Source organism: Plasmodium gaboni, chromosome 14 (assembly GCF_001602025.1).
Source record: "Plasmodium gaboni strain SY75 chromosome 14, whole genome shotgun sequence".
NCBI lineage: Eukaryota > Apicomplexa > Aconoidasida > Haemosporida > Plasmodiidae > Plasmodium > Plasmodium gaboni.
The window spans coordinates 1465054-1479560 of NC_031494.1; the positions used below are offsets into that span (position 1 = coordinate 1465054).

Here is a 14507-nt window from a genome sequence, read left to right on the forward strand (position 1 = left end):
AAAATCAAATATATAAAAATGTATTGACAAAAAAAAAAAAAAAAAAAAAAAAAAAATTACAAGTAAATATTTAAATATATATACATATATATTTCTTTGTCTATGAAGAACATTTATTCTTTTGAATAATTTTTGATATAGAAGGTAAAAGATCTTTCGTATGAGTAATATTTAAATATTTTTTCAAGGTTCCCATAATAGTAAAGGCGGCTAAATATTCATCAATATCTTCTATTTTAATTCTGCATAAAAAAAAAAATAATAAATAAATAAATAAATATATATATATATATATATATGTTGTTTTTGATAATATCTATTATTATTCCAAATTTTTTTCATATTACTTGTTCTTTATTTTTTCTCCAATTTCTCTTGTTGTGATCAATTCCTTTATCTTTTTTTCAATCTGTTAAAAATATATATATAAATTTTAAATGTTTGTGTGTTGACATATTCGTAAGAATATATATAACTTTAAATAATATATAAAATAATAGTTATATTAATACGCACTATTATTTCTCTTTTTTCATTCTCACCTCTTGAAAATTATCAACTTTGTTTAAATTTAGACAAGACGATATAGATCTAATGAAATATGATTGGGTTTTTATCTAAAAAAAAAAAAAAAAAAAAAAATTTATATATATATATATTATACTTATATTTTAAAATGATTAATAAATGCTTAATCTATTAATATATATAGTATAATTTTCATAATAATTCATACTTTTGAATTTAATGAGTTCATATGTGCTATAATATTGCTGATCTTATCAATATTATATAAGTTCATATAGGTCTTAATAATTTTACTGATAATTTCTTTGGAATGTTTGTTTAGAATATATTCTGCCTTTTCAAAAGAACCCTGTAATAGAAGCAAATAAAATAATATATTTGTATAGAACCCTATGATGTTAAGCAGATATAATATATATATATATATATATATATATATACACATTTATGCATATTCTCCATATATATATAATATATATATTTTTGTCTTTATGTAATAATCATCAGTACATTAAAACTTACGTCTGTATAGGTAGAGAGTTCCTTATTTCGATCATAATTATTTTGAATAAGATCTATGCATTTTTTGTCTAGTTGAGATTTTTCTATATCCTTTAGATCAGACTGAAAAATTAAAAGTACCTTCCTTCTGAATAAATAATATTGTTGTCCACTTGTATAAAATGATTTCCATTTTTTGATAATATTAATATATTCGTCAAATTTAATATTGCCCAATGATATTAATGATGTAATGGTATAATAAAAGGATGTAAATATAGGAAACTGTTCATAAACAATAAAAGACAAGAATTTAATAAAATGAATTACAATTGATATGTTATCTGTTTTTAGATGGTTACATATATCTATAAATATATTAATTAGATCAGTTTTATTATATTTCATTAGAATGTTTAATAAAAGTTTATTCTTATGTTCATTTTCTTTTTGTAATTTATTATTTAAATTATTGTCTTCAAATAAGATGTTTGACTGCTCTACTTTTTGATTTATTTCTTTTATTTCTTCACATTCCTTTTGTTTGTTTAAATTATTCATATAAATATTGAATTCCTCATTATTTATTGAATTTTTCTCCATGTACATTTCAAGAAACTTGTTAAGATAATTATTTTGTGATGATATGCTGTTTATACATGCCATAATATTGTTGTTATTTATATTATGAGATAAAACATTAATTAATTTATTATCTTTGGAAATATAATTTTTATCTTGTTTTAGAATATCCCCATTTGATAAGATATGACTTGCCATATGATTATCTTGATTATATATATTATTATTACTACTGTTATTATTAAATATATTTGATTGACTTACATTCGAATTAAAGATATGATCAAAATTATTTTTGTTTTTTTCTTCATTATTTTCATTTTTATTATCATTTAGATAAGTTAAAGAAGAATGTTTATTATAAATATCATTTTTAAGATTGTAATATTCCATACTTTTTTGTTGATTATTTTGTATACTATATATATTATCATTTCTTATATTATTTATATTTTCTTTAAATATATGTTGATACACTTCTACAATTTTTTCTGATGTATCTAATTGATTTTTAATATTTTGCATTTCTTGATGTTTTGCTAATTGTTCTATTTTTTTATTATATATAATTTTTTCATTTTCATGATCTTTTTTTATTTCATTCATTTGTTTAATTAGATCTTCATACAATATTTTATATTTATTTTGTTCATTTAAAGAATCATTACACATATCTCTACTACTAGTAGTACTACTAATATTACTATTACCATGACAATTACTATTATTACTACTTTTATTTATATCCTTTTTGATAATATTACTATTATATGATGAATTGCTATATTCTATACTTTTTTGAATATTACTATTATTTGTATAACTATCATTATCTATATTATTTATATGTTCATCCTCATTGGTATATTGACTGATATAACTATCATTAGTACATTTTCTATCTGTCTTATTTTTTTCAATATAACCATTTTTATTAGATTCATTTTGATTGGATTGTGTTAATTGATTAATTTTTTTTTTTAAGATTATTTTATCTTTAGCTTCACTTTTAATAAGATGTTTTAAATTTTTAATTTCATCATTTAACGAATTGATTAATATTTGGTAATATTTTGATATATCTACACATTGTTTATCTATTAAATTTGTATTCTTTTTATTTAATACTTTTTTTAAAACTATATTTGCATCATTTTTACAATTTTCTATTTCTTCTAAAATAACTTGATATTGTTTTTTTAATTTATTAATTTCGATATCTTTATTTATAACTTTATTATTTAATTTATTTAATTTATTTTTGTATATGTATATATCCTTTTCAAAGTTAGTAATTTTTTTGGATTGTTCTAATATTTTATTATTTAAACTAGCTTTTTCTTTGAGTTCTTTTTTTTTTTCATTATCATTTTTTTGTTTCATTTCTATTTTTAATTTTTCATTTTCTTTATTTAAATATTCTATTTTTTTTTCATATTCATTAATATTATTTATATCATTTATAAGAGTATTCATTTTATTGTTTTTTTTATTATTTTCATGAAGTAAACAATATATGATATCTATACAATTATATGAAATATTTTTCCATGATACTTTTTTTATATTTATATCATCTTTTTTGATTTGTATAAGTTTATTTACTTTTCTAGACTTTAGAAGATTGTTTAATTTTTGTATTTCCTCAAGGTCATCTTGATTAAACTGTATATCACAACATGAATGTTTGAATGAATTTTTATCTTTATGTTTTTTCTTTTTATTATTACAATAAATATTTTCATCACTACAAATATTTTCATCATTATAAATATTTTCATCACTACAAATATTTTCATCACTACAAATATTTTCAATATTACCAATAATAATATTATTATTTGTTATATTTCCTTCTTTCATTTGACCTATATTTGTATTATTCGTTCCATTATTATATGTAGAGCTTGTAACATTTTTATGTATTATTACATTATCTTCTAATTTAGTACTATTTTCTGAGCTAACTATTTTGTCTTCTTTAAGTATATGATCATTATTCATATTATAATTATTATTAATAGGTACACCTTTCTCATGATGCTTAACAGATAAGTTATTATTATTATTATCATTAACTTTGTTATATATTTCTTTATTATTTATATCGCTTACTATAATTTTATTTTTTAAAATTTCATTCTGTTTATCATTCAATATTTCTTCAACAACATTATTGATACTATTTTTTATGTGTTCTCTTAGAAATTGATTGAAAATATTTTCATCCTTCATATCTTTACAAAATGTATTAAACGAGATGACATCCTTAAGTTTATTATTACTTTGTGTATTATCATTATTTTTAATATTATTCACATTATTCACATTATTCATATTATTCATAATATAGTCCGTCCAATATTGCTTCAAATTAATGTCATTAATTAATGAAGAATCATTATCATTATACAAATTATTATTTACAATTTTGATTGTATTATCACTATTTTTTGATTCATTCATAAGATCATTTTCTTTGTATCCAAAATCTGCAGTTTCACTTAACTTATGATTAATATTTTTATTTAATGTTGATAAAATTAATTTTTCTGCTACATTTTTTCCTTCATTTAAATTTTCCTTTTTTATATCATACATATTTATATATATATTTTTTTTTTTATTTTGATTCATTTTTTTATAATTTTCACAATTCTCTTGTTTATTACTATTATTATTATTTGATAAATTATTATGACTTAATATTACACCACTATCATTATTATCATATGAATTATTGTCATATGTATTATTATTATTTTTTACGTTTATATTATAACTTGGAAAATCTAACATTTGTATGTTATTCATTTGGTTGTTATCAGAAATATTGTATTTCTTCAATCCATTCACATAATTAATATCATCACAACTATTCTTATTATCTACATTATTATTTATATCTATATTTATTTTATTACTCTCATTATTATCAGATTTTATATTATTTTTACTTGTTGGATTATAATTAATCTGACCCAAATGGACATAATTCAAATTATGCTGATTATTATAAGCCACACTGTTCTGAACATTACTAGTACATTTTTTATGTTCATATATGTTATTATTATTATATATATTATTCATATTATTCATATTATTCATATTATTCATATTATTACTATTAATATTAAGGTGTTGTCTAGTTGTGGGTGTTTCAGTATAAGACTCATTTTGCTTAATATTTTCTAATAACATTCCCTTGGTATTGTCAAAAAATATATTGGAATTTCCTTTTATATTTTGGTTAGTATTACTATGCATATTATACATATTATGATTATTCACATTCTGTATAAAACGATCATATTTTATATCATCATCTTTTGTATCTTTCAAATTACATAATGACATACTTCTCTTCATATTTATACTAATGTATGGTTGATTATTGAAATATATTTGTGGAATATTCTCTTCATTAATTACCCTATTATAATTATTATGAAAAATTATATCATTATTATTTTGTTTTTTCACAATATTGTCACATGTATTATTATCATAAGATGTATGTTTATTTTTTTTTAGCTCAGTAAAATTTTTACAATCCAATATATTATTTTCTATATTATTATTATTCAAATAATTATTTTGTTTGTTCTCATTTTCTTTCTTACTAATTGATGATATCAAATGTTCATAATTATTTGGAATATCATTTTGATAATCATTTTTTATTATGTCATCATTAATTTTATTTGGTATGTTTTCTTTGTTCTTTACATGGTTTATTATATTTTCTTTTTCGTGTAAAAATATCTCACTCTTTTGTTTTTCTAGATTAATATAATCTTCTGAATAGATCTTTGTATTATCCATATATGATTTATTATTTGAAAAAATATTATCTGCAAAGCTGACATTATTATTTGAAGAGAATATTTTATTATTACTATTTTTATTTAAAATATTTATTGGAATATTATCCTTTTCATCCTTTTTTAGCATATTAATATATTCTTCCTCTGTTTTAATAAAACTGATTTTTTGTGAACTTTTAATTTTATCAAATAGTGTACTTGAATTATTATATTCCATAATATTATCCTGATTATTATCATTATTTTTATTTCTTATGAGCGAAGTGTGTAATGTACACTTTTCATTATTTATATGACTAGAAGTTATATCATTTAACTTTTTCTTTTTTTCATCACATATATTTTTTAAATCTTCAAAAATGTTATTTGATACCTTTGAATTATAAATATGTTCACCTTTATTATGTTCTGTATTTGAATGGGTAGGAGCAGTATTTGTATTTTCTTCATTATTTTTTATACTACAATTTGATTGTATGTGTCTATTTAATAAAGTATCAATTAAATTATTACTACGACATTTATAAATATTACTATTATTATCATCATCATTATTATTATTATTAATAATATCATCATTATTTTCTTCGTTGATAGTTTTACTTTCTGTTTTTCCAGCTAAAAAGTATGTTATAAACGGAGTATTATTGCCCTCGTCTTCTTTCATATTTAAAGGAGTTTCTAATTCACTTAAATTCATTTTGCCAGCTGTTTCATATTTCAAATATTCGATATACCCTTTAGATAAACTTTTAGATGGAGTTTTATTTAAATCAATATCATTAGAATACATTTTATTTAAATTATTAAATAATTCATCTTTACTATCATTATTACTTAATAGTTTACTAAGGATAAATTCTTTACTATTATTCTGAAAAATTATACTACTTCTATTATGTCTTGTATATATATCTTCATTTGGTTTTATATTCAATTTATTTGAATCATATTTTTGTAAAATATCAGAACATTTTGCATATAAAGAAGATTTCTTATTATTTTCAAAAGAAGATAAATCATTAAAGGTATATATATTACTTCTTCTATTTAATAAATTTGATTGGAAGCATAAATTATTTAAGGATCTATTTCTTATATGATCTTTATTATATAACATTTCTTCAGAAGAATTTTTTAATAAATATGTATTACCTTTTTCATAAGTGTTGGAAAAATATCCTCTAGAAAAATTACTTACGTTTCCTGATTTATTACAATGATATGTTTGTTTATAATAATTATTATTATATATACTGTCATTGTTTATATTATCATTATTTATATTATTATTATTTATATTATCATTATTTATATTATCATCATTTATATTATCATCATTTATATTATCACCATTTATATTATCACCATTTATATTATCATCATTTATCTTATCATTCCTTATAATGTCTACGTTATTTTTATTGATTCCATTAAACATATGTATGCTTTCACAAGTCTGTCCTTCTCTTATATTAATCTTATTATTGTTGTAATATATTATATCATCCTCATTATATACCTTCTTGTCATCATTTGAAATATATTCGTTTTCATTTTCACTATTGTCTAAGCTTAAAAATTCATCACTTTTATAATTACTACTATCCTTAAGCTTTTTCTTTTGGTTTCTTCTTCTTTTCAGTATATCGTCAATTTTTGTACTAGTCTTGCATTTAATATATTGTAAAGAACAGTCACTTTTGATATGAAAAAAATCATCATCACTCATCTTTATCTATTCTTTCTTTTTTTTTATTAAAATATGCAAAGAAGTATTAACATATATATATATATATATATAATATATTAAGAACATTTATATAAAGGAAAATATTCAACCCATTAATAATATATAAATGTATATATTTTTATAATATCTAATTTATCCTACTCTTAAACGTTCCTCATTTATTTTATTGAATTAATCACAATGATACAAAAACATTAAATATAATATGTATGCATTCCAAAAAAAAAAAAAAAAAAAAAAATATATATATATATATATATAATAAATAGGTGTGTGCTGATTGACAAGTTTTTATGTATGATAAAATAGTATGACTAAAAAAAAAATATATATAAATAAAAAAATAAAATAAAATAAAATAATATATTTAATATGCTATATATCTTATTTTATTATCTTTATGAAATATTTATATCAAAAAAGATATAAACATAACATATAAATATATATATGTATAATCTCATATTTATTTTTATGTTCCATAAATTTAGACCTTTCCTTTCAACTTTTAAACATATAAAAAGTTATTATTTTATTCTTTTGTGACATTATTAGAAGAAAAGGAACAAACAGAAAGAATGTATTCATATATTAAAAATATTATAAGAATAAATTCAAAAGAATTAATTAACAAAAAAAAAAAAAAAAAAAAAAAAAAAAAAATTATGAAAATAAAATAATAATAATAAAAATAACACATAAATATATATACATATAATAAACATATAAATATATATTTATTTATTTTATATATACATTTTAATAATATTGTAAAAGAATACAAATAATTCCATTATAATGTGACATATATTAATACATTTTAATTTTTGTTAAATTTAAGATAATAATAATTTATATAATTCTTTAAAATATACAAAAAATATATATATAAAAAAAATTAAATAAATAGTACAATATATATATATATATATATATATATATATATAATTTAAAAGTAATAATAACATTTTTTTCTTTTTTTTTATTAAATCTTTTTTCATAAATTTTGAATAAATGGATAAATATATATTTATTTCAAACGTATTTATAATATTCTTAAATGTGTATATAAAATATGTTTATATAAGAAAAAAATTAAATAAAACTAAATAGACATTTATTGCTTATTTAAAATATTGCGGAAAAGTATAAATTAACATATTATATATATATCAGAAATATCTATAAATTTATACACATTTGAGAAATATATATATATATATATATATATTGTTATTTTATATTTCTCTTTTTAGAAGTATTCTATTTAATAAGATTAAAAAGTTAATTTACAATACCGTAGAGATATGCCATTTTTTTTTTTATTAAATATATATACATATTTATATGAATATAAGAAATGAATAAATGTATATATAAAATATAGTGAAATGTTTGACAGAAAAGATATTCAACATAATATATATATATAATATATTATGATTAATAAACGTAAACATTTAAAAAAAAAAATTAAAAAATATACATATATATAATATATATATATATATACATATATATTTTTTTTTTTTTTCAATTTTTTTTTTTCTCAATATATTGTATTAATATGGGTCTTGAAAAATGCTCTTCATAATAATTTAATTGTTCAGGTAATATTGGTTTTTGCATTACGTATATATATCCTAAATTTGCCAAATGTAAAGTAACATAAAATAAAATAGCTACTTCATCTTTTGATTTTTTATTTCTAGTTATCATATCAAAAAAGATATAATTGATTTTTTTCGATAGATTTTTATATACTTCTAATAATTCTCTTGCAATAACATCAAAATCTTGATTGAGGTTTATATCTATTTCTATATTTTTATCTTCTAATATTGAATATAAAGAACTTTGATTATCTTTACTAAATATATTTGAAAAATCGTAATTATCTGAAATAGATAAATTTAAAGGAGACGAATTAAATTCAGAATTTAATTTGTCATTTCCAAAATTTATATCACTAGTTATATTATCATTTTTTTCTGTGATACTATCACCATCTTTATAGATATTTAAACTTTTAGACATTTGACTTTCTATATTAATTCTTGATTCTATATCATCTTTGAAATTTAAATCATTCAAATTTAAATCAAGTTGCTCATTTTGAGTTAACATAGGATCTATACTGAATCTATCTTTATTAAATATACTATCATTAGCATGGATATTATGTGAAGTATTAAAATCTAATGCACCGATTTCTTCTCTTACCTGTTCAAAATGCATATCATCATATGCATCATCATGATCATTCTTATTTTTATCATCATTATGAATATTATTATCATAACCTTCTATGTATTCTTCATTATTATCTTCAAAGGATAAAAAATTATTAGATAAACTATCATTTTCATTATAATACATCATTTGTTCATCTATATTATCTAAACACTTTTTGATATTAAAATTATCCATTATTACATTCTTATTCTCACATAATATAGATTTATTATTTCCTAAGGATATTAAATAATTTTCTAATTCTTTCTTTTTCTTTTCATGATCAAATGATTCATAGCCAAAATTTATTTCTAATTTATGTACTGGTTTTATTTTATCACTACTAGTTTGTAAAAAGAAGCATTGATAACCTGGATATTCTTTTTCTATTTTTTCATATATTTCATTATTTATAGTGTCAATTAAAAAATATTTATAATCTACACGTTCATCTCGAAACATACTTTTTATTACTGAATCTTTTATTATGTAATTTCTATCAATAATATGTTTTTCTAATTTCCTTTTTTTCATATTTTGATTTTCCTGTTCATCAACAATAATTTCTTTTCCTTTATCTTTTTCATGTAACGCTAGTTGGTTATTTTGTTCACTTGCTAAAGAATTTGAATTATTCACAACACTGTTAGTATCATTAACCTTTTGTGCATCCTTATTATTTTCATCATTATTTTCATCATCATTTTTATCATCATTTTTTTCATTTAAGACAATTTCCTCTGTCTCATCCAAACCCAGCAATGTATTCAATTTTTTTATAAATGCATCATCATCCTTTTGATCAAAATAATCAAAATTCTGATACGTTTCAAAATTTAACATATTTTCATAATCATTTTTTTTGGGGACATTTTTTTTTTTCATAGGACTAAATATACTTCCTACAACTACATCACTTCTAGCATCTATATTACCATAATTAGTAACACGAGGTTCAAAAGGATAATTATTTCTATTATTCATTTCGTGATTCATTGATTGCATGCTCATAAATGGATTTAAGTTATATAAATCATTTCTGTTATTTATAGAATTATTTATACTATTAAAATTTTCCATCAAATTTGAACTATTCATATTTTGCATATTTGAAAACTCATTGGGTATATTATTATAAACATTATCATTTGTATATTCATTTGCTCCTGCTATATTGGAAAAAGGAGATATATTAATATTATTCATATGGTTTATATTGTTATCATTAATATGTTTATTATTATCCTGAATTTTGTATATATCATTAACAGGAGAATAAAGCTCACTTCTGTGTAAAGAATTTAATTCTAAATTGTTCATATCTCCCATTACACTTTTTTCATTCATTGAAGCTTCAATATTAGAAAACATATTTTTTGGTATCATATTATTCAATATAGAATTATCCAAATTTATATTATCCATATGATTAAATGATTCAGATAATGCTCTATTAAAATGTAATCCTTCTAAATTGTTTAAAGGAATACTATTTCTTGAAATATAAGAAGCATCTAAAACCTTTTCCATAACATGTTCTCCATGCATATTATCATAATTATATCCTGACATATCTAACATCATCTGATTATTAATTTCATTTTCATTAAATATATCATAACTATTTTGTTGTGTACCAGCAATACTTATTTCATCAGAATTTAATGAAAAACGAGACCTCCTACTTGTAAAGTCATCAATCACAGATGGTAATAATTCATTCATTCCTATAGATCCTCTCTTTATATGAAGAGAAGTACGACTCATTCTTCTTTTATTTGTATTATTATTATTATTATTATTATCTTCAACATTGTCTTTACCACCACCTTTTCTTTTTTTTGTTTCTTTATTATTTATTAATTCATTCAAATTATCTTCTTTGTTCTTATACAAAGACAATATTTTCCTTTTCAAAAAGTCATAATCTTGACCAATAAAATATACCTTCTTTTTATATATATTACATACACCGATTAATAAAAAAGAAAATGTTTTAATAGTCAAACTATTATTCTCCACTCCTTTCAATATATCATTACATATCTTATTCAAATCACAACAAACCATTATATTCTTTTTTACTTTATTCTTATCAAAATAAGCATTCCATGCATAATTTAATGAATGATTTCTAATTGAACCTCCATAAAGAACTATTTGATGATGATTCGGGCTGTTCTCTTGATTAGTTTCTTCCCTTTCATATATACTTCGGCTTCTTTTTATTCTTGGTCTTATCACATCGGCTGTACTTAATACCTCCATCTTTTTCTTAATTTAAAAAAATAAAAATAAAAGAAAATACAGGATTCAAATGTTATATTGGATAAAATATATTTCCTAATTCTTTAATATAAACTTGCACAGTTAGAATGCATTTATAAAAAGAGATATAAATATATTCTTAATAATGTAAAAAGGTAATATGTATATAAAATGTACAACATATGTATATAATATGTATAAAATATATATATAATATGTATATGATATGTATAAAATATATATATATAATATGTATATAATATATATATTGAAAAGATTTAAAAAAAAAAAAAAAAAAAATTTTTGTGTTCTTTAAAATATATATAAAATATTTACATTATATACTAAAAACAAAAAAATATAAATAAAAATGAATATATATAAAAAAAAAAAAAAAAAAAAAAATTAATATGTATAATAAAGAAGTTATTAATTTCAGTATGATAAAAGAAGATATTTTTTAGAACAATTTAAACATATACATTTCAATTTCTTTTATATCATTTTATTTTTATTTATTATTATATCACCTTAAATTGACAAAGCATATATTTTTAGGTGCACTTGAAATGTGTTAACTATCAATTTAATATTAATATGTAAAAGTCATTAACTTGAGAATAAATACATTATAATTATGCAAAAATAATAATACTATAATATATTATGCCAAAATAAATAAGGTGTTTAATTGATATATAAGTAAATATAACGTATTTTATTATATACATATATATATATATATATATATATATGTATTACTTAGACATACTACTATACACATATATGTAAATTACCCTTTGTATTTTAGTGCCATGAGTTAATAACAAAAAAAAATAATATTTCAACAATATTTATAATATTAAAAAAATAAATTAATAAATATATTTCATATTTTTTTTTTTTTCCTTTTTTTAAATCACATATTCCTTCATTATTTTATCAATATATATATATATATATATATATATATATTATTTATAGTGAAATATTTTTTATATCTCTTTGTTATTTTAATTATATAAATATTATAAAGTATCTTCAAAAAAAAAAAAAAATGTGTGCAATTATTAATACCATACAAATATATATATATATATATATATATATATATATAAGGAGAAAATTTTGAAAATATTATCATATAATAAATTACAAAATTACTGGGAAGAAAAAAATATGTATTCGAAATTGGTCAATCGATTATATATATAATACATTATAGATAAAAATAAATACTTCCTTAAAAATACATATTTTATTATATATACATATATATCATATAATATAACCTTTTTAATTTTCATTATACAAGTACACTGTAAAAAAATTTTGCACCTTTAGTATTTTTTCCTTTTGAGACAATCATATTTTAGATGAACAAAACAATATATCATTATATATATATATATTTTATTTCCAAAAAATATATAATTATTTAAAAACAACAATTTTTCTATATTGAAAAAATATAAAACAATAAAATAAAAAAAAGAAAATTAGAAATTACGTAAGTCATATATTTTTTTTTTTTTTTTCTTTTGAATATAAAAATGGCTAGTTTTACAAAATAGCTTGTACATATTTATACTATATTATAAATTTAAAGTTTCCCCAATTTTTTGTTATCTCTATATATAAAATTATTCACATTCATATTATAAACAAATATTGTATATTTTTTGTAGTATCATATTATGTTATAAAAAAGGTAATCTTTAGACTATATTTTATATTTAAAAAAAACAATATCAACATAAATGAAAAATCAGTATATACATATATGTATTAATAAAAATTTAGGTGTTCTACAAATAAAAGAGAAACAAACAAAAATAACAAATTTTAATATTTTCATAAATAAGTTAATTTTTATTTATTGTTCATAATTTCTTTTTTTTTCCTCTTTTTATATAAGATACACAGAAATAAGCACGTGTTATTAAAGATAATATAAAATATATTCCAAAGGATATTTTTAAGTCATCTTGTTATATATATAAACTTCTATTATTTAAGCATTTCTTTATAAAGTTATAATAACACATTTGTTTTTTTCTGTTGGAGGAAAAACTAAAATTAAAATTATAAATAAAATTAAATGTAATTATGTTAAATTGTTATTATATATGTATATATTAATATTATTATTAAAGTGTTTTATATATTTCATTGAGGTTTTCTTTATTTCTTTTTTTATATATAATGCGTCGGAATTTTTTACTTTTTTTAAGTAATATTTAATTATTATTTTTTTAAACCTACTATTATTTCTAAAAAGTATAAACATATATTTTAATATATATATATATATATATTTAATTCGTTTTTATAATGTTATTATTTTCCTATGTATAAGAAATATAATTTCATTTACATTTTGTATAATTATATATCTGTTCATAAACAGTTTCTATTTTATATTTATTATTTAATTCTTTAGCTTTTTTTTTTTTTTTTTTTTTTCTTTGACACATTCATCTAATATAAGAAAATGTAACTTATTTATTTATATATAATTGTGTTTTTGTTTTCTATTATATTATTTTATTTTATTTTTTTTGTACATAGAAGCCCAAGAGATAAAGAGGCTTTATTTGAGTGTATAATTTTTTTTTTTTTTTTTTCTATTAATTGAACACAATTACAAAATTTAAAAAAATAAGGAGAAAGGAAATGATAAAAAATGATTCCATATTTTAAATATAATCTATGTTAAAATATTAAATATATATCTAGTATAAATAAATGAATATATATTAAATTTCAAGAAAGAAAAAAAAAGAAAAAAAATCAAATAATAAAAATTA

The 14507-nt window shown here is 18.1% G+C and overlaps 2 protein-coding genes across 2 annotated transcripts; both read right to left on the reverse strand.

Moving 5' to 3' along the window:
* Positions 1-100: 100 nt before the first annotated feature.
* On the reverse strand, positions 101-7173 carry PGSY75_1440000 (hypothetical protein; the record flags this gene model as incomplete). The annotated part of the gene is made up of 5 exons (XM_018788088.1): positions 101-242; positions 348-409; positions 543-617; positions 737-877; positions 1051-7173. 5 exons carry the CDS (start codon positions 7171-7173, stop codon positions 101-103), a joined length of 6543 nt encoding a protein of 2180 aa, XP_018639460.1.
* Positions 7174-8727: 1554 nt separating this feature from the next.
* Positions 8728-11697, reverse strand: PGSY75_1440100 (hypothetical protein; the record flags this gene model as incomplete). The annotated part of the gene is made up of 1 exon (XM_018788089.1): positions 8728-11697. The coding sequence occupies one exon, from the start codon at positions 11695-11697 to the stop codon at positions 8728-8730; it is 2970 nt and encodes a 989-aa protein (XP_018639461.1).
* Positions 11698-14507: the final 2810 nt, after the last annotated feature.